This window comes from Gouania willdenowi, chromosome 16 (assembly GCF_900634775.1).
Source record: "Gouania willdenowi chromosome 16, fGouWil2.1, whole genome shotgun sequence".
Classification (NCBI taxonomy): domain Eukaryota; kingdom Metazoa; phylum Chordata; class Actinopteri; order Blenniiformes; family Gobiesocidae; genus Gouania; species Gouania willdenowi.
The window spans coordinates 3,212,173-3,233,580 of record NC_041059.1 but is presented as its reverse complement, the minus strand read 5'-3'; the positions used below and the strand labels follow the sequence as shown (position 1 = coordinate 3,233,580).

The window sequence follows — 21,408 nt, the reverse complement described above, 5'->3', positions numbered from 1 at the left end:
TACAACAGCACGTTGGGTGTATCCCTGGAGTTGCAAACACCTCCCCCTCCCCCTACCCCTCTCTTCTGCGGCACACTAAAGGTGTGTTCACACCAAGCGTGACAGAAGCGACTGAAGCGACTAGATTAAATTGAAAATCAATGTGAATGATGCGACTTCAAGCAATCCAACGTGCACTATTTCGGCGACTTGGTCCTGTGTGTGACCTAGTCACTCAAAGTTGAAAAATTTTTTAAATTTTCAAACAACGTCAAGCGATAACTGCCCCGTCCTTCACTGTCTGTAGAGCCGAGGCACAGCCCCTCCCTCCCGCTACAGTGACACGGCTGCAGCAACTGTACACTTCCTCAATTTACCGGGGCAAAATTATAGCGGTTAATTTCTTGAATAAGCCTACATTCTGGGTGAACTCATCCTTTAGTAACTCTGTAAGTTGATCATTTAAATTGTAAAAGCGGCGCTGTCTATAATACGTGTTGTAAACGTACGACCAGAGAAGAAGTGACAGGCCCTCTCTCTCCCCTGTCACCAGCTCCACACACACACACACACACACACACACACACACACACAGTTCCCTGGTCACCACATCACTGGAGCAATGAAGTGACCAAAAAGCTCCACTATGTTGACTCATCACGGTTGATTGAAGTGACTGCAGTCACTACAGTCGCGTTCGGTGTGAACGCACCTTCACTCCTTCGCTAGCGAGAAAAACAATGGTGGACTTTTGCAAAAGTTTTCATCAGGTAGGGGGTGGAGTCCATGGGTGGAGATACCAGCGGAGGGGAGGCGATTTTTTTTCCCGATTTAGCGTGTGACATCACAAGGAGGAAGTGGTCGATTTAAGTGTTATTTGCGTTCACTTCAACGCTGGGTTAAGAATAAAGACTGATCTGAATATTATTACAGGACAGAACCAAGGGTTTGTGTGTTTTCGTTTTATTTGTGTTTCTGTCATTTTTTTTTTTTTTTTTTTGTGGTTTAATGGGTTTTTCTGTCATTTTTGTATATTTTTATTAGCGTTTTATGTTATTTTGTTGTTTTGTGTGTTATTGGGGTAAATTTTTACTCTGAACTCTCCTCTGTATCAGTTTAAATTGAAACACTGCAAAGGAATGAAACAAGTTCAATATCTTCTTATATCTATGATTCAGTTTTTTTATATTCACATCACAGGATGTTCACCACTACTGATCTGCCTCCATCAACAACCTCCGAGAAGTATTTAAAGTTCATTTCACATTTTATGCTTTGATGATTTCCCTATTTTTAAGTGTTTCTAACCTATTGTATCACAGGGTTCACACTTCCTCATCACCTACATTAACAACAAAGGACAAAAGGTATTATTTCCTCTTTTTTTTTTTTTTTTAATTTAAAAATGAGAACCTTTACATTTTTGTTGCTAATCAAATAGGACGTTTTCTCCGTGTGCCACGTGTAGATCATAATATTTTCTATTATCTACTGCAGCTCACTCACCACCACTGATCTGCCTCCAACAACTACCTATGAGAAGTATTTAAAGTTTATTTCACATTTTACACTATGATACACATTACAAATAGTGAATTAATTCATTTTGTTCTTTACCAGGATTCACACGTCCTCACCACCTACAGAAACAACAGAAGACAAAAGGTGTTTTGCTTCTTTATTCTTTCAGTTTTAAAAACCTTGAAAAAATATGGCAAGAAATAGTGATGAAAATACTGTAGGTAAAATATGGCAAGTTTAGTGGAGCTGCAGAAAAAAATAAGCAAAAATGGGCTCTAATTGTTAAAAAAAATATATAATTTTAGATTCTTGAAGACATCTGGTGACCCCCTCCCTCCCGGTGTCTCATGACACCCAAATGGGGTCCTGACCCCAAGGTTGAAAACCACTGGTTTAGGGGAAGGCTTGTTTTAGAAATCTATCTAACTGAGCTTTTCAAGTAGCGACTCCTAAAATGAGTATTTTAATACAAAATAAGTTCTAAAATAAAAAAAATATATCATCAAAGGCGATTTTGTAATTTTCACCAAAATAGAAATCTCGATAAGTCCTAAATCTTGATATATCACCCAGTTCTAATAATCAGACATGTTTTATTCTGAATGAATGAACAGTTAAAAGGACAGTCAGTAGAGGGCAGTAGAACACCTCATTCATTAATTAATGTTGCAGTAGGAGAATAACTATAGTTTAACTAACAAACTGTATGAAAATGGTGTTTAACAACCAAACTGTCATCACTGAAATAATCTAATATCAATGTTTCAATCATTTACTTTTGCAGAATAATCACCACCACTGATCTGCCTCCAACAACTACTTCTGAGAAGTATTTAAAGTTCATTTCACATTTTATACTTTGATGAATTCCCTATTTTTAAGTGTTTCTCATCTATTGTATCACAGGGTTCACACTTCCTCATCACCTACATTAACAACAAAGGACAAAAGGTATTATTTCCTCTTTTTTTTCTTGTTTTTTTTTACATGAGGATCTTTACATTTTTGCTGCTGATCAAAGAGGAGGAAATGTTCACGTAGATGGAAGTTTTCTCCCAGTGTGTCACGCGTAGATTACATTATTCTAATATGTATTTCTCATTCATTTATTTTGTAGGATGTTCACCACCACTGATCTGCCTCCAACAACTGCCTCTGAGAAGTATGAGAAGTTTATTTCACATTTTACACTTTGATACATGCTGTTACACATAGTGAATTAATGTCTTTTATTCTTTAACAGGATGTACAACACCACCTCACCACCTGCAGAAACAACAGAAGGCAAAAGGTATTTTGTATGATGTCACATTCAAATTTAAAGGGGACATATTATACCCATTTTTCAGATTTTAAAATGGTTCCCTGTGGTCTAAATGACATATCTGTGCTGGGGTTTGGTCAAAACACAACATGAATCAAGCAACAGAAGAGGTTTAATACCCTGTATAATCCAGCTCTTTCAAAGCGCTCCGTTTGGGGGGTGATTCAGATTCAGAAAATTTTATTTGTCCCCGAGGGGTAATTCAGTTTCAGTTACATCCCGACCAAGAAACATGAAGTATAATAACATATCACATGGGGGACAGGTACGGGAGTACTGCAGCGCTCCGTGTCTTAGATAAGAAATATGAAACAATGGGTGAGAAGAAGAGGTAAAAAAAAGGCAAAATCCAAACTGGGCCCTTGAAGAAAGGGGCGGAGTTTGGGATCATGAAAAAACTCTTCAGCAAACATTGCGACAAAAACCAACAAACAACATTCAAATTCAATACAACAGCACGTTGGGTGTATCCCTGGAGTTGCAAACACCTCCCCCTCCCCCTACCCCTCTCTTCTGCGGCACACTAAAGGTGTGTTCACACCAAGCGTGACAGAAGCGACTGAAGCGACTAGATTAAATTGAAAATCAATGTGAATGATGCGACTTCAAGCAATCCAACGTGCACTATTCCGGCGACTTGGTCCTGTGTGTGACCTAGTCACTCAAAGTTGAAAAATGTTTTAAATTTTCAAACAACTTCAAGCGATAACTGCCCCGTCCTTCACTGTCTGTAGAGCCGAGGCACAGCCCCTCCCTCCCGCTACAGTGACACGGCTGCAGCAACTGTACACTTCCTCAATTTACCGATGCAAAATTATAGCGGTTAATTTCTTGAATAAGCCTACATTCTGGGTGATCTCATCCTTTAGTAACTCTGTAAGTTGATCATTTAAATTGTAAAAGCGGCGCTGTCTATAATACGTGTTGTAAACGTACGACCAGAGAAGAAGTGACAGGCCCTCTCTCTCCCCTGTCACCAGCTCCACACACACACACACACACACACACACACACACACACAGTTCCCTGGTCACCACATCACTGGAGCAATGAAGTGACCAAAAAGCTCCACTATGTTGACTCATCACGGTTGATTGAAGTGACTGCAGTCACTACAGTCGCGTTCGGTGTGAACGCACCTTCACTCCTTCGCTAGCGAGAAAAACAATGGTGGACTTTTGCAAAAGTTTTCATCAGGTAGGGGGTGGAGTCCATGGGTGGAGATACCAGCGGAGGGGAGGCGATTTTTTTCCCGATTTAGCGTGTGACATCACAAGGAGGAAGTGGTCGATTTAAGTGTTATTTGCGTTCACTTCAACGCTGGGTTAAGAATAAAGACTGATCTGAATATTATTACAGGACAGAACCAAGGGTTTGTGTGTTTTCGTTTTATTTGTGTTTCTGTCATTTTTTTTTTTTTTTTTTGTGGTTTAATGGGTTTTTCTGTCATTTTTGTATATTTTTATTAGCGTTTTATGTTATTTTGTTGTTTTGTGTGTTATTGGGGTAAATTTTTACTCTGAACTCTCCTCTGTATCAGTTTAAATTGAAACACTGCAAAGGAATGAAACAAGTTCAATATCTTCTTATATCTATGATTCAGTTTTTTTATATTCACATCACAGGATGTTCACCACTACTGATCTGCCTCCATCAACAACCTCCGAGAAGTATTTAAAGTTCATTTCATATTTTATACTTTGATGAATTCCCTATTTTTAAGTGTTTCTCATCTATTGTATCACAGGGTTCACACTTCCTCATCACCTACATTAACAACAAAGGACAAAAGGTATTATTTCCTCTTTTTTTTCTTGTTTTTTTTTACATGAGGATCTTTACATTTTTGCTGCTGATCAAAGAGGAGGAAATGTTCACATAGATGGAAGTTTTCTCCCAGTGTGTCACGCGTAGATTACATTATTCTAATATGTATTTCTCATTCATTCATTTTGTAGGATGTTCACCACCACTGATCTGCCTCCAACAACTGCCTCTGAGAAGTATTAGAAGTTTATTTCACATTTTACACTTTGATACATTCTGTTACACATAGTGAATTCATGTATTTTATTCTTTAACAGGATGTACAACACCACCTCACCACCTGCAGAAACAACAGAAGGCAAAAGGTATTTTGTATGATGTCACATTCAAATTTAAAGGGGACATATTATACCCATTTTTCAGATTTTAAAATGGTTCCCTGTGGTCTAAATGACATATCTGTGCTGGGGTTTGGTCAAAACACAACATGAATCAAGCAACAGAAGAGGTTTAATACCCTGTATAATCCAGCTCTTTCAAAGCGCTCCGTTTGGGGGGTGATTCAGATTCAGAAAATTTTATTTGTCCCCGAGGGGTAATTCAGTTTCAGTTACATCCCGACCAAGAAACATGAAGTATAATAACATATCACATGGGGGACAGGTACGGGAGTACTGCAGCGCTCCGTGTCTGAGATAAGAAATATGAAACAATGGGTGAGAAGAAGAGGTAAAAAAAGAGGCAAAATCCAAACTGGGCCCTTGAAGAGAGGGGCGGAGTTTGGGATCATGAAAAAACTCTTCAGCAAACATTGCGACAAAAACCAACAAACAACATTCAAATTCAATACAACAGCACGTTGGGTGTATCCCTGGAGTTGCAAACACCTCCCCCTCCCCCTACCCCTCTCTTCTGCGGCACACTAAAGGTGTGTTCACACCAAGCATGACAGAAGCGACTGAAGCGACTAGATTAAATTGAAAATCAATGTGAATGATGCGACTTCAAGCAATCCAACTTGCACTATTTCGGCGACTTGGTCCTGTGTGTGACCTAGTCACTCAAAGTTGAAAAATGTTTTAAATTTTCAAACGACTTCAAGCGATAACTGCCCCGTCCTTCACTGTCTGTAGAGCCGAGGCACAGCCCCTCCCTCCCGCTACAGTGACACGGCTGCAGCAACTGTACACTTCCTCAATTTACCAGGGCAAAATTATAGCGGTTAATTTCTTGAATAAGCCTACATTCTGGGTGATCTCATCCTTTAGTAACTCTGTAAGTTGATCATTTAAATTGTAAAAGCGGCGCTGTCTATAATACGTGTTGTAAACGTACGACCAGAGAAGAAGTGACAGGCCCTCTCTCTCCCCTGTCACCAGCTCCACACACACACACACACACACACACACGCACAGTCACCACATCACTGGAGCAATGAAGTGACCAAAAAGCTCCACTATGTTGACTCATCACGGTTGATTGAAGTGACTGCAGTCACTACAGTCGCGTTCGGTGTGAACGCACCTTCACTCCTTCGCTAGCGAGAAAAACAATGGCGGACTTTTGCAAAAGTTTTCATCAGGTAGGGGGTGGAGTCCATGGGTGGAGATACCAGCGGAGGGGAGGCGATTTTTTTCCCGATTTAGCGTGTGACATCACAAGGAGGAAGTGGTCGATTTAAGTGTTAGTTGCGTTCACTTCAACCCTGACATTTATGTCAGGGTTAAGAATAAAGACTAATCTGAATATTATTACAGGACAGAACCAAGGGTTTGTGTGTTTTCGTTTTATTTGTGTTTGTCATTTTTTTTTTTTTTTTTTTTGTGGTTTAATGGGTTTTTCTGTCATTTTTGTATATTTTTATCAGCGTTTTATGTTATTTTGTTGTTTTGTGTGTTATTGGGGTAAATTTTTACTCTGAACTCTCCTCTGTATCAGTTTAAATTGAAACACTGCAAAGGAACGAAACAAGTTCAATATCTTCTTATATCTATGATTCAGATTTTTTATTTTCACATCACAGGATGTTCACCACTACTGATCTGCCTCCATCAACAACCTCCGAGAAGTATTTAAAGTTCATTTCATATTTTATACTTTGATGAATTCCCTATTTTTAAGTGTTTCTAACCTATTGTATCACAGGGTTCACACTTCCTCATCACCTACATTAACAACAAAGGACAAAAGGTATTATTTCCTCTTTTTTTTCTTGTTTTTTTTTACATGAGGATCTTTACATTTTTGCTGCTGATCAAAGAGGAGGAAATGTTCACATAGATGGAAGTTTTCTCCCAGTGTGTCACGCGTAGATTACATTATTCTAATATGTATTTCTCATTCATTCATTTTGTAGGATGTTCACCACCACTGATCTGCCTCCAACAACTGCCTCTGAGAAGTATTAGAAGTTTATTTCACATTTTACACTTTGATACATGCTGTTACACATAGTGAATTAATGTCTTTTATTCTTTAACAGGATGTACAACACCACCTCACCACCTGCAGAAACAACAGAAGGCAAAAGGTATTTTGTATGATGTCACATTCAAATTTAAAGGGGACATATTATACCCATTTTTCAGATTTTAAAATGGTTCCCTGTGGTCTAAATGACATATCTGTGCTGGGGTTTGGTCAAAACACAACATGAATCAAGCAACAGAAGAGGTTTAATACCCTGTATAATCCAGCTCTTTCAAAGCGCTCCGTTTGGGGGGTGATTCAGATTCAGAAAATTTTATTTGTCCCCGAGGGGTAATTCAGTTTCAGTTACATCCCGACCAAGAAACATGAAGTATAATAACATATCACATGGGGCACAGGTACGGGAGTACTGCAGCGCTCCGTGTCTGAGATAAGAAATATGAAACAATGGGTGAGAAGAAGAGGTAAAAAAAGAGGCAAAATCCAAACTGGGCCCTTGAAGAGAGGGGCGGAGTTTGGGATCATGAAAAAACTCTTCAGCAAACATTGCGACAAAAACCAACAAACAACATTCAAATTCAATACAACAGCACGTTGGGTGTATCCCTGGAGTTGCAAACACCTCCCCCTCCCCCTACCCCTCTCTTCTGCGGCACACTAAAGGTGTGTTCACACCAAGCGTGACAGAAGCGACTGAAGCGACTAGATTAAATTGAAAATCAATGTGAATGATGCGACTTCAAGCAATCCAACTTGCACTATTTCGGCGACTTGGTCCTGTGTGTGACCTAGTCACTCAAAGTTGAAAAATGTTTTAAATTTTCAAACGACTTCAAGCGATAACTGCCCCGTCCTTCACTGTCTGTAGAGCCGAGGCACAGCCCCTCCCTCCCGCTACAGTGACACGGCTGCAGCAACTGTACACTTCCTCAATTTACCAGGGCAAAATTATAGCGGTTAATTTCTTGAATAAGCCTACATTCTGGGTGATCTCATCCTTTAGTAACTCTGTAAGTTGATCATTTAAATTGTAAAAGCGGCGCTGTCTATAATACGTGTTGTAAACGTACGACCAGAGAAGAAGTGACAGGCCCTCTCTCTCCCCTGTCACCAGCTCCACACACACACACACACACACACACGCACAGTCACCACATCACTGGAGCAATGAAGTGACCAAAAAGCTCCACTATGTTGACTCATCACGGTTGATTGAAGTGACTGCAGTCACTACAGTCGCGTTCGGTGTGAACGCACCTTCACTCCTTCGCTAGCGAGAAAAACAATGGCGGACTTTTGCAAAAGTTTTCATCAGGTAGGGGGTGGAGTCCATGGGTGGAGATACCAGCGGAGGGGAGGCGATTTTTTTCCCGATTTAGCGTGTGACATCACAAGGAGGAAGTGGTCGATTTAAGTGTTAGTTGCGTTCACTTCAACCCTGACATTTATGTCAGGGTTAAGAATAAAGACTAATCTGAATATTATTACAGGACAGAACCAAGGGTTTGTGTGTTTTCGTTATATTTGTGTTTCTGTCATTTTTTTTTTTTTTTTTTTTTTTTTTTTTTTGTGGTTTAATGGGTTTTTCTGTCATTTTTGTATATTTTTATTAGCGTTTTATGTTATTTTGTTGTTTTGTGTGTTATTGGGGTAAATTTTTACTCTGAACTCTCCTCTGTATCAGTTTAAATTGAAACACTGCAAAGGAATGAAACAAGCTCAATATCTTCTTATATCTATGATTCAGATTTTTTATTTTCACATCACAGGATGTTCACCACCACTGATCTGCCTCCATCAACAACCTCCGAGAAGTATTTAAAGTTCATTTCATATTTTATACTTTGATGAATTCCCTATTTTTAAGTGTTTCTCATCTATTGTATCACAGGGTTCACACTTCCTCATCACCTACATTAACAACAAAGGACAAAAGGTATTATTTCCTCTTTTTTTTTTTTTCAATTTAAAAATGAGAACCTTTACATTTTTGTTGCTAATCAAATAGGACGTTTTCTCCCAGTGTGCCACGTGTAGATCATAATATTTTCTATTATCTACTGCAGCTCACTCACCACCACTGATCTGCCTCCAGCAACTACCTATGAGAAGTATTTAAAGTTTATTTCACATTTTACACTATGATACACATTACAAATAGTGAAGTAAATCATTTTGTTCTTCACCAGGATTCACACGTCCTCACCACCTACAGAAACAACAGAAGACAAAAGGTGTTTTGCTTCTTTATTTTTTCAGTTTTAAAAACCTTGAAAAAATATGGCAAGAAAAAGTGATGAAAATAGGTTAAAATATGGCAAGTTTAGTGGAGCTGCAGAAAAAAATAAGCAAAAATGGGCTCTAATTGTTAAAAAAATATATATTTTTAGATTCTTGAAGGCATCTGACGACCCCCTCCCTCCCGGTGTCTCATGACACCCAAATGGGGTCCTGACCCCAAGGTTGAAAACCACTGGTTTAGGGGAAGGCTTGTTTTAGAAATCTATCTAACTGAGCTTTTCAAGTAGCGACTCCTAAAATGAGTATTTTAATACAAAATAAGCTCTAAAATAAAAAAAATATATCATCAAAGGCGATTTTGTAATTTTCACCAAAATAGAAATCTCGATAAGTCCTAAATCTTGATATATCACCCAGTTCTAATAATCAGACATGTTTTATTCTGAATGAATGAACAGTTAAAAGGACAGTCAGTAGAGGGCAGTAGAACACCTCATTAATTAATTAATGTTGCAGTAGGAGAATAACTATAGTTTAACTAACAAACTGTATGAAAATGGTGTTTAACAACCAAACTGTCATCACTGAAATAATCTAATATCAATGTTTCAATCATTTACTTTTGCAGAATAATCACCACCACTGATCTGCCTCCAACAACTACTTCTGAGAAGTATTAGAAGTTTATTTCATGTTTTACATTTTGATACATATTACAAATAGTGATTTAATTCATGTTATTCTTTAACAGGATGTACACGCCCTCACCACCTACAGAAACAACAGAAGACGAAAGGTATTTTGGTTCTTTATTTCTATTTTTAGAAACGAGGCAAATTCTTACAGTTACGAGCATAATTATGATTTTTAATTTCACAAATTGGTGACCCCGACGTGACCACAAAACATGTTCCTGATAATAAAGTGATAACTTTAGAGAGGAGAAGAATAGTGTGACACCCAAATAGTGGTTAGTGTTTGCTAACTTATGACATTCTGCATGTGTAAACGTATAGTCATCTAATATCTAATTTAATCTGTTATCTTAATGAAATAAATCACAAATGAATAATAAAAACTCTCCGTTTTGTTTCTGTTGCAGTATTTTCAACCTTTCTCCTACAATGGGGGCTTGTCCTGTCCTCATCTTTCCACTGGCTTTGATGCTTTTGCTGCCCTGATGAACATCTCCAATGCATCTTTTATTATTCATTATTATACGAACATCTACTGCAAAGATACAAAGAGAAGATTGAAAAATAAATGTTAACGGCTTAAATTTTGGGTAGGTAGTTTAGAACAAGTTCTAATTGTAAATGACATTCAGCCCTATTATTTACATTTATCATGTTTGTATGATTTATTATGGTGTTTATCAACCAATGTTCATATTTTCATTGAAATAAATTCCAAACCACACCACCAATCAAAAATGTTTAAAAAAAAACTAATTTTGTAGCCTATATTAACAATATATACAGTCATTCTTGAATAGGAATCAAATAAATGCTAATAAAAAAGTTTTTATTATCTTTCATATTTCTTCTTTCAAATAAAAAGTTCAATTAACAATCTGTGTGTTTTTAATAAGAATAAAATGAACAACAACCAAAAAATCTATTGTTTATTTTTTTCAAATAATTAACAATATGCATATGTCATTCTAATCAAAGTGTCTTGAATTCAAATATAAAACTAAGCGTTAAATATGATTTGAACTACAAATGAACCATATTATGTTCAATACATATGATTGAGAGGGAGATTTTTGTTCATGTTGTTGATCTAATGTGTTTGTTGATGATTTGAATTGATTTTACTAATGATTTTAAATGTTCTTATTGATTTTAAACAGTTGAATCTTTTATCATGTAAAGCACATTGAGTTTCCTTGTGTATAAAATGCTCTATACAAATAAATTTGCCTTGCCTTGCCTACTGTTTTGCTTTATATAATGGATTTTTTTTAAAATATTAAATTGTTTTACATTATTTCTATAATATATGTAGATATAGATAGTAAATACATTTATAGTAAATGAATAAATATAGAAATACATTTTTATAATTCAATTTTGTTCTGTGTTAAACTTTAAGAGTTTCAGTTTTCAAAAATGTTAGGTAAAATAATAATTTCCCATGGCACACAAGTGTGCCCCGGCCCAGTGGTTGAAAACCCTGGTTTATCATCATGTTTCTAGAATAAACAATTGGCTCCACCTGTTCATACACCATATCTGAGTTCATCCTGCAGAGAACCCCTCAAAATTATGACTTAGTATCTCTTTATTATGACTTAGTATATCTTAATTATGACTTAGTATATCTTAATTATGGCTTAGTATATCTTAAGATATAATGGGAAATAAAGGGGCATGATAAATTGTATAAATTGTGAATGTGGTAAATTGGCAAAAAAAAAAGCATTAAATACAATGAAAAGAGGTTAAAAGCTACAATAATTGGTCAACATATGTAACATTAGGTGGAAAAGTGGTGGGAAGGGTTTATAAGTGCTGAACATGTCTGGAAAGTGGAAAAATTGTGCAGAAAAGGCTTTGGAATTTGATGTAAAAGTGTCATTAATGGGAGTAATGTAGCGAAATGCATTAAAAAAGAGCAAAAATGTTGCAAGAAAAAGTGATAAAAATAAGTTTTTGAGTAGTTACAGAAAAAAAGTAAAAATGGGCCCAAATTGTTCAAAAAATATTTTTAGTTTGTCTTGCGACCTCAAGGTTGAGAACCCCTGCAATAAAGTAACAGTACCTGAGGAACTTACTTTAAAAAGTTATGCATTAGAGTAATAATTACCACCAAATGTTATAGCATTACAGTATCTTATTAGTCCCAACACTGGTGTTGAAACCATCATCTCTTACTATCTGATATTTTTTGAGCAGCAGCATAAGAGATGAAAGCACACATTTGTCAAATAACCCAACCAAGTCTGTGACACACCCAGTAATGACATTATAATAAACACTAGATGCCCTTTGTGTTGATAATGACAGGTTGTACTGTACTGGTAATTATTCAAAGCTTTGTTTTTAGCTGTTTCCTTGTCACACAGCCAAACCTTCTCATATGCAGCTGAGGAACAGACATAAACACATTATCAATAAACTAAACTGAGATTTAACTACATCTAATTCGATTAAATGCTCCTAATAATAATTTTGATTTGATTTGTTTATTTTTTTTGATAAAGACACTGACAATGAAGGGCATTTTTTTCCTTTTGATCATCTTGAGTATTTCAGCAGTTTTCCTCTCTGATTTGGTAAGTGTATATACATTATTTTAAACTCTTAAACTTTATTACTATTTTCATTTTCAGACTTTGTTGTAGTTTATGGTTTTTGTATGATGACAATTTGCTTTTTTATATTAACTGTTTAGTACTTAATAGTAGCTGCAGATAGTGACTGTTACAAACAGTGCCTGATGTATGGTAGTTTTTTTTATCATCTAAACTAAAAAACTAACTACATTTTATTTCATTTTTAGATTGAACCAGACACTTTTGGTAAGTGGGAAAACATTTGTTTGTAAATATCTGATTTTGTTTCCTTATAATTTGTTTTTTGGTGCTCTTTTGTAGAAATTGGTGAAGACAAAGACATAACAGACATAAACAAAGGTAAAACCAAGCATCTTTTGTGTATAAAATGTAATAATTTATTAATTTAATTTAGCGTTTTATTAGTAGGCTTATTATCTTTCTTTTTTCTTTTTCTTTTTAGATTTTATGACCGATGATATTCTGGAGGTGAGTAACCTTAAAGTGTTTGCCATAAAACATATCAAAATGTATGCATTACATCTCTATGTTTTGGGCCACTTTTTGCATGGTTTTACTGCGTGTATTATTTTTAGCCAATCATAGCAAGGAGTGCGATTATAAGTGGGAAGCTGTGGACATCCCCAGTTCCTTATGTCCTCAACGGTAACCTCGGTAAATATATTTTAATCAAGATTAAATATTACACTATTTTGTGAATATTAAAGGCCTACTTCAAAGATCAGCTCTTTGTCTGTTGCTCATCTGGGGACTGTGTGAACCACCACTACATCAGCACCAAAGAAAAAAAGACTCACCCGTCTGTGAAAAGTTAACTGTGTAATCTTTCTTTCTTTGCAATACTTGAACAATGGAAGAGATCAACGCCAAAGGAGTCATCCTGAAAGCCATGGAGCAGTTTAGGTTAAAGACCTGCATTGACTTCAAGCCAAGGGAAGCAGAAACATATTACCTTTCCATCCAAAATCTAAACGGGTATGAACCTTTTTTGTTTTCAAATAATAAATTAATTACTACAAATAAATTAATGGTGCAGTATGATATTTTTCACCCATCTCCATTTGTTCTAAAAACCCCAACAATATAGTATTTGAGGTTTATTTTCCAAAACTCACTTGTTTTCCATAGTTTCCATAGTCTTTTTTGAAAAGTGACTTTCTGAGCAGTTCTAAAAACGGGCTGTTTTGGGACCTATTTATGCATATTCATGAGTGGGCGTGTCTGTAGATGCAGACTTCTTGCGAGGGGGATCAGTGATCACCACAGCTATTTTTTTTTGCTATCCACACACTTGTTATTCCATTCATCCATTTTCAGACCCTCTTGTTCCTATTTTTCAGGGTTGCGGGGGTCTGCCGGTGCCCATCTCCGGCTCACACTGGGCGCTAGGCCGGGTTACACCCTGGACAGGGTGCCAGTCCATTGCAGACTCTTGTTATTGTTTTCAGCCATAAAACTGCACATTACAGTAAAACACATTGTTATTTGGTTATTTAGGCGACTATTGTGATTGTGAGTCAGACGAACAATGTTTCAGAATGTGTGTGCACCGTGCGGGGTAAATCAGCTGAGTCAGCTGCTTCAAACATTTACCGGAGCTGCTACGTTGCTTTCTTGTCATCATCTACTGATTACAGGAATGGTCCATTCAACGTGAAAATCCACTGTTTTGTCCAACCACTGCGTCGTATTGCGTCAATATAACGGGTACTAAAAATGCTCCAGATGCCACCATTGCTGCCCACTGCTCCTCAGGGAGGGGTTAAATGCAGAGAACACATTTAGTGTATGTAGCTTTATATACTGTATATGACAAAGTATATTGTATATTAAACCACAGTGTTTGTTTTAGCTGTAAGATAGTTTAAGAGGGAGGAGCTCACATTCTTATAGGGTAGGAGGAGCCAAGATTGTCAGGAGGATAAGTTTCCGCAATGTGATGTCACGTAGTGAGAAAAATCTAACTGGCCCGTTTAGAGATGACTTTGTACAAACTGGAATAACAAGGGAGGGAGGAATGAAGCTAAAGGAATGTACATCACTGTAGCAAAACCATTATAAAGTTAATTTTTCATAATACTGCCCCTTTAAACTTGTCTTTGCCAAAAGTTACATATAAGGGTGATTTCATTTTAATGATTCTCCTTCCTTCAATCTTAGCATTTTGAGAACTGATGATTTTATAACTCTAAGGGACCAGTAATGATACTGGTATTTTCCATTCCAGATGTCGCTCATTCGTTGGACAACAGGTGCCTGATGGACAGATGCTTTCTATTGGACAAAACTGTGACACAGTTGCCATTGTTGAGCACGAGCTTCTTCATGCACTTGGTTTCTACCATGAACAGTCCAGATTTGACAGAGATGAATATGTAACAATTATAACAGAGAACATCGAAAAAGGTTTGTGTATGCATTATTTATGATGTCCAGACTGTAGATTGAAAGCTGCTGGGTTGAAATTTGGAATATTTTTTGCTGGTGTTATTTTACATATTGGCCACTGGCCTATGAATGGGTGAATGAGCCGATATTGTAAAGCTGGTTTTAAAGTACAATATAAATCCAGCCCATTTACCATTAAACTTAATGGAATATCTGATGCACTTGTATGAACCTCTGGTACTTGTGTAGCACACTTCTCAGCAAAGAAAATAATGAAAGAGAGGAAGATGTCTTCATTTCTTTGTTTATCTATGGGAGCAACAAGGTGGTGGGAGGCTGAAGTTCTGGTGTTCAGATTATAAACAAAGTATTTGGTTCTTGATTCGTTCCAAAGCTCGGTTGCGTGTTTGGTGAACATAAGGAAATTGAGTAAACTCACCAAAGTTAATATAAACATGCCTTTGTTGTTTTTGTTTCCTGTTACAAGACACCTGGTGCTTCAAAGTGATGTGATGTAATAGACTCATGGCTTTTGTTGTGTATGCTTCAGGTCGTGAACGGAATTTTCGTATAGTTGAAAGTTCACAAAGCACCACCAACGGAGTGGAATATGATTATATATCAGTGATGCACTACGGTGCTATGGCGTTCAGTAATGGAACTGGTAATACAATTAACACCATCGACCCAGCGTTCCAGGATGTGATTGGCCAGAGACTGGATATGAGCCCAAGAGACATTTTGGAGTTGAACCTCCTCTACAGCTGCAGTAAGTGAATGAAGACACAAGGGAGTATTTAAAAAAATAGATATGAAAGATCTAATCTAATGAGATCAGATTAAATTAGAAATCTAGAGACATCTATAGAGTGTACATTAATGTCTGTACTTCATGCCTTTTGATTAGATGGATTTGTGTTAAACCCAGCGTTGCTTTAAAAATTGTAGTTCTAAATTTAAGCACATCTACAAATACGAACAGACGATAGGAACAAACGTTTAACCAATGCTAAATTGTGACAAGGACTGTAAATAAACAAGAAGTGATTAGAAAACTTCACTGTAAAAACTGTTTCACATTTTTATCTTCTAATTTTTATCTGTTCATGACCCTAAAACCAGTGTTCTTCTCTCACCTCCTCAGACTCAACCATTGCCTTTCAGATGTTCTGTGGCTTTATTAATGGAAGCACCTGTAACATGACCAAGTGTTCGCAGAGTGAACTTCAATGGGAAATAGTGACGAGTGTTTCTGACGGTCCAGCATCTGACCACACCAATCTACCCAGTGGAAGTGGTGATTCTGGTATGACTTCATAATGTCTACTATCAATATTAATTCAAAAGTAACTTCAATATAAATGTATAACCTCTGTCTTTGCACTGATTTGACCATCTTTTCAGTGGAAGGTGAGGGTTATTTCATGCACGTCAACACAGCGTCAGGTCAAGAGGGTGACTCAGCGTGGCTGGAGACCAATAGGATGAGCCCCAAAAGGGACTGCCACATCCAGTGTCTCCAGTTTTACTATTACCACAGTGGAAATGAAGGAGACCAACTGAACATCTGGATGAGAGAGTTTGATGATAAAACAGACACTAAAGGAACTGCCCGCCTCATGGGACAAATTACTGGTAATGTCAAACTTTTCAGTAATCCTCAAAACTGATTTACCATTGTTTACAAAAGAAGAAAAAAAACTTCCACAGTGAGAATATAGTAGTTAGTGTTTGGCAAAGTATTTGCATTATTTTCAGCTCATAGTTAAGGTTCAATTTGATCAGACAGAAATCTAGGTTTAGTTTCTTAATAGTCGCAGGACCACTTCTGAAACAAGGGGTCACTGTTCTGCTTCCCCGTGGTCAGCATCTTCTGCAATGTATTGACAATGTCTCCCCGACGAGCATGTTTCTTTTTCTCCTGGCAACTCTACAAAGATTCGTGAAGAAAGTGACCTGACCCAACCTCAAGATATTCTTCTGATGTTTCTGGCTGTTGATGATATACTGTAAACAAACATTTTGTCTCTTCTTGAATGTAGCAAACACTTCCGAAACAAGGGGTGAGTGTAGGCCGTTGCGTGTTCCCTGCTACGTTCTCTAGCTAGTGGGCGGGATAACACTACAGACAGGATGACAGCGCTAGAGATGATAAAGAAACTTTCTTTTGAGGAAAAACGACAGCTTTTAAAAGTTGGGAGACCAACACCTGAGTTACCAGACCTTCAGCAAATGTTTCTTATTTCCACAGTGAATGGAACAAAAGGAAGGATTGGCTTCGTGGATGCTCCTCACTGAGGCTGTTCTGAGTTGTTGTTGTTACATTTTCTTCGTGTTTCTGTGTTTCCAACACTAACAAAGGATGCGTTGCCGTGTCATGAGATATATCTTATTGGGAGAGTATGGAGGCTATATTAAATAATTGTTTGTTTCTTTAATGGTATTTTACGATGTTGATTTTGTTAGATTTACACTTGCCAGCAGAAACATATAAAATTGTCATTGGTGTCGACATTGGTCGTCCCGATTTGCAACACCCTGCCTACCCAAACCTAGTGGTCATGACACGTCACTGAAGGATGCCCAGTTTAACGCTTACCAGCAGAAATACCGGTCGGGTTGCTGATTGAGTCGTCCACAATCTGACCCGTGTCACAGGTTGGTTCATTATGCAATAGCAGATCAGCTATTGTCTGTCAAACTTGTATAAAAGCTAAACATAAAACAAATACATGTAAAGTTCACTGTGAGCAGGAAAGTACAGTAGAGTGAAGAATACACTGTATTATGAGCTGTGTTTCCATTACCCTTGGAAATGCGCAAAATCTAAATAGTGCAATAAAAACTGGTGATGGAAACGCCTGAACTTAGAAAAAACACTCAAATATGGCTTAAAAGTTTTTGCGCTTTCGTGAGGAATTTCAGATGTTTCGAAATTGCAGAAGCTCTATGGAAACACTTTTTCAGCAAATACACGTCACAGAACGTGACGTACATGGTCACATGATGTGACGTACCTGGTCACATGACCACTTCTCTCCAAGAAAACATGGCGCTGTACGTCTAGACAGAAGAGGAGACCAGGATATTTCTTAGCATTATACTTAAAAATTATTAGTGCCACATTAGACGTGAAACTACAAAGAAATACAGAGTGTTATAAGGAGGTTTGGAGCGTCCATCTTTCTGCAGCAAATTCTCACGGGATGAGATTTCACGGGAGTTACGAGGCTCAAAGCACAAGTATACTTTGTCGACATTTAGAAATATCACTTTTATTTTGCAAAAAAGTGTAATGGAAACACAGCTATGATCTTCTTCTTTCTTGGTTATTGGAGTGTTGCAACCAACTTGAATAGGTGCATATCGCCACCTACTGTATATGTTTTCATTTCATTACTTTCAACATCAGAGGTCAACCACATTAAATGATATGTTGTTATTGTTTGTTGCACTGTACTGGAGTGTGTCATCTACATCTGGTTACTCATCTGTTCTGCATTTCCCTTTGCGTTCTGCCCATTGCATCATGGTGGATTGTTAGCATCTTGTAGTACATTAACAGCTAATAGCTTAACATTGTAAGAAGACAAGATTTAGGTTGTAGAAAACCTCTGATATCTTGCTTTAACTTCTTAGGCTGAGTGATAAGAACTAACCAGACTTGTCTCCACAGGTCCAGCTACATCTCACTGGAAGCTTCACCATGTTTCACTGAATGCCACCAAGCACTTCCAGGTGGAGTTTGAGGTTCTCAAAGGGACTGGGAACTCCACAGGTGGCTTCTCAATCGATGACATTAATCTGTCCGACACACAGTGTCCCCATGGGAAGATGCAGATTGACGATTTAGAGAATCGCTTGGAAAATGAGCGTTTTGGAACCATCTTATACAGCCAACGTCAATACTCTCCAGACGGATACGCTTACCGAGTGGCGGTGAGGCTTTTTCAGACATTTCTGGGACTCTATGTGCAGCTTGTGTCAGGGGTAAACGATGACATGCTGGAGTGGCCTTGTCCATACAGACAAGTGACTTTAAAAATGTTGGATCAGAACCCAAACATCCAGCTGCAGATGTCCAAGCAAATCAGTTTCACTACTGACCCAGAACTTATCTTCAATGGTAAGATTACAAACACAAAGGATTGCTGAATGGATTCTACAAACTAACTTTAAAGTTTTGCATATTGTGTGTTCATAGGTCTGTATGTATTTGACAATCCTCGTAAAAATGGATCAACATTTATCGACGAGAACAACGAAGTAGCCTTTGCCGGATTTCGTTTTGGCAGAAGTACTTTTCTCACTCGTGATGACTTGAAGTTTCGAGAGTTTATCAAGGGAGGTTCAGGAATTTTCATGTTTAGCTTTGAAGGCATGTGTTTCCCCTAAAACATTTACACTTAATATATGTCAAATGATTTCCCATACAGAGGTCATTCTAATGTTGTTTTGTGATTAATTTTTGATAGATATCAATCCTCTTTTTTTGGGAAATGAACTTCCGTGTCCTGCTGTGGAACCTGTGACGATCACACACAGTCACAACGATAATGATGACGGCCCATGTTTTACACGGTAAGAACTTAAAGAAACACAAACCCTGAAAAAAAGCTTAGAAACAAAAAACCTGCCATTACGTAATGCTTTTATTTCACCACTCGTCTGCCTCCAACAACAACTCAAGAATTTGATACGAATATTTTCACCTATTATTTCTTGTTGATTAAAATAGCTCAGTTTAGAGTTTTATTCAGTTCAGAGGGTACCTGCAGCAATTTTAAATAAAAGATAAGGTTCACTAAAATAAAATATGTAGCATGTTAAGGTTTTTCTTTTATTCAGACAACTTTTTTCAGGAAATTTACTTTGATCTCTTGACATGTTTTGACTTCTTCCTCAGAGGCGTCTGCTGATTTTATGTTTTTCTGTCATTTGTGAATTATGGTTTTTTCTTTTTTTTTTCCTATAGTTTTTGTAAATTTTTATTGTTGTTTTATGTAATTTTGTTGTTTTTTTGTGTGTTTTATGTTTTTTTTTTGTGTTTTTGCGTCAATTTTTGTTCTGATTTTGTATATTTTTGTTGTTTTGTGTGTTGTAGTCATTTTAGTGTACTGTTGTTATCCCTTTTCTTGTATTTATTTGTAATTTTGTATGTTTTTTTCTAGTCATTTACCATATTTTTGCAATTTCTTTACTTTGCGAATGCAGTGAAAACTAAATGGACAAAGAACTGAGAAACAAAATTAAAAACAACCTTTACACTTTAAATTATGTCTGAAACAACAGATCTGCCGGGTCATTAACCACTGACCCAATCTCTCCTCTATATCTGTTTAAATTGATCAAATAGCTAAAGCATATCCTATTTACTAACTTGGGGTGCTCTGCAATGTTAGAAATAAATTATAAATAAAATTACAGAAAGCCAGTAACTGTAATAATATAGTAACAAATTAATAAACGTGATCCTGACCATCGAAGAAACAACTTGTGTGGTAATAGTTTAACAATCATATTAAATACAGCAAGTGTTATCATTAAAATGTGTTCAATATCGACCAAACTCTCATCACTGCAAAAGTTAAAATTCTACTTATATCTGTGATTCAGTTTTTTTATATTCACATCACAGGATGTTCACCACTACTGATCTGCCTCCATCAACAACCTCCGAGAAGTATTTAAAGTTCATTTCACATTTTATACTTTGATGAATTCCCTATTTTTAAGTGTTTCTAACCTATTGTATCACAGGGTTCACACTTCCTCATCACCTACATTAACAACAAAGGACAAAAGGTATTATTTCCTCTTTTTTTTCTTGTTTTTTTTTACATGAGGATCTTTACATTTTTGCTGCTGATCAAAGAGGAGGAAATGTTCACATAGATGGAAGTTTTCTCCCAGTGTGTCACGCGTAGATTACATTATTCTAATATGTATTTCTCATTCATTCATTTTGTAGGATGTTCACCACCACTGATCTGCCTCCAACAACTGCCTCTGAGAAGTATTAGAAGTTTATTTCACATTTTACACTTTGATACATGCTGTTACACATAGTGCATTAATGTATTTTATTCTTTAACAGGATGTACAACACCACCTCACCACCTGCAGAAACAACAGAAGGCAAAAGGTATTTTGTATGATGTCACATTCAAATTTAAAGGGGACATATTATACCCATTTTTCAGATTTTAAAATGGTTCCCTGTGGTCTAAATGACATATCTGTGCTGGGGTTTGGTCAAAACACAACATGAATCAAGCAACAGAAGAGGTTTAATACCCTGTATAATCCAGCTCTTTCAAAGCGCTCCGTTTGGGGGGTGATTCAGATTCCGAAAATTTTATTTGTCCCCGAGGGGTAATTCAGTTTCAGTTACATCCCGACCAAGAAACATGAAGTATAATAACATATCACATGGGGGACAGGTACGGGAGTACTG

General features: G+C 37.0%; 1 protein-coding gene across 9 annotated transcripts in view; it reads left to right on the top strand.

Moving 5' to 3' along the window:
- The window catches only part of LOC114477920 (meprin A subunit beta-like), a 34,895-nt gene that overhangs the window by 10,160 nt on the left and 3,327 nt on the right, over positions 1-21,408 (top strand). For 4 of the 9 annotated variants that reach the window (XM_028470630.1, XM_028470627.1, XM_028470632.1 and 1 more), the window contains 18 exons: positions 1,180-1,224; positions 1,302-1,346; positions 1,477-1,521; positions 1,600-1,644; positions 2,285-2,329; positions 2,744-2,791; positions 4,450-4,494; positions 4,572-4,616; positions 4,783-4,827; positions 4,909-4,956; positions 6,615-6,659; positions 6,737-6,781; positions 6,948-6,992; positions 7,074-7,121; positions 20,590-20,634; positions 20,712-20,756; positions 20,923-20,967; positions 21,049-21,096. In XM_028470630.1, coding sequence (XP_028326431.1) covers positions 1,180-1,224; positions 1,302-1,346; positions 1,477-1,521; positions 1,600-1,644; positions 2,285-2,329; positions 2,744-2,791; positions 4,450-4,494; positions 4,572-4,616; positions 4,783-4,827; positions 4,909-4,956; positions 6,615-6,659; positions 6,737-6,781; positions 6,948-6,992; positions 7,074-7,121; positions 20,590-20,634; positions 20,712-20,756; positions 20,923-20,967; positions 21,049-21,096 — 822 coding nt within the window. Of the gene's footprint in view, positions 1-1,179; positions 1,225-1,301; positions 1,347-1,476; positions 1,522-1,599; positions 1,645-2,284; positions 2,330-2,617; positions 2,663-2,743; positions 2,792-4,449; positions 4,495-4,571; positions 4,617-4,782; positions 4,828-4,908; positions 4,957-6,614; positions 6,660-6,736; positions 6,782-6,947; positions 6,993-7,073; positions 7,122-8,790; positions 8,836-8,912; positions 8,958-9,087; positions 9,133-9,210; positions 9,256-9,890; positions 9,936-10,013; positions 10,059-10,364; positions 10,681-20,589; positions 20,635-20,711; positions 20,757-20,922; positions 20,968-21,048; positions 21,097-21,408 lie in introns of those variants that run through there. The other 5 variants (XM_028470633.1, XM_028470628.1, XM_028470629.1 and 2 more) reach the window with 4 other exon arrangements.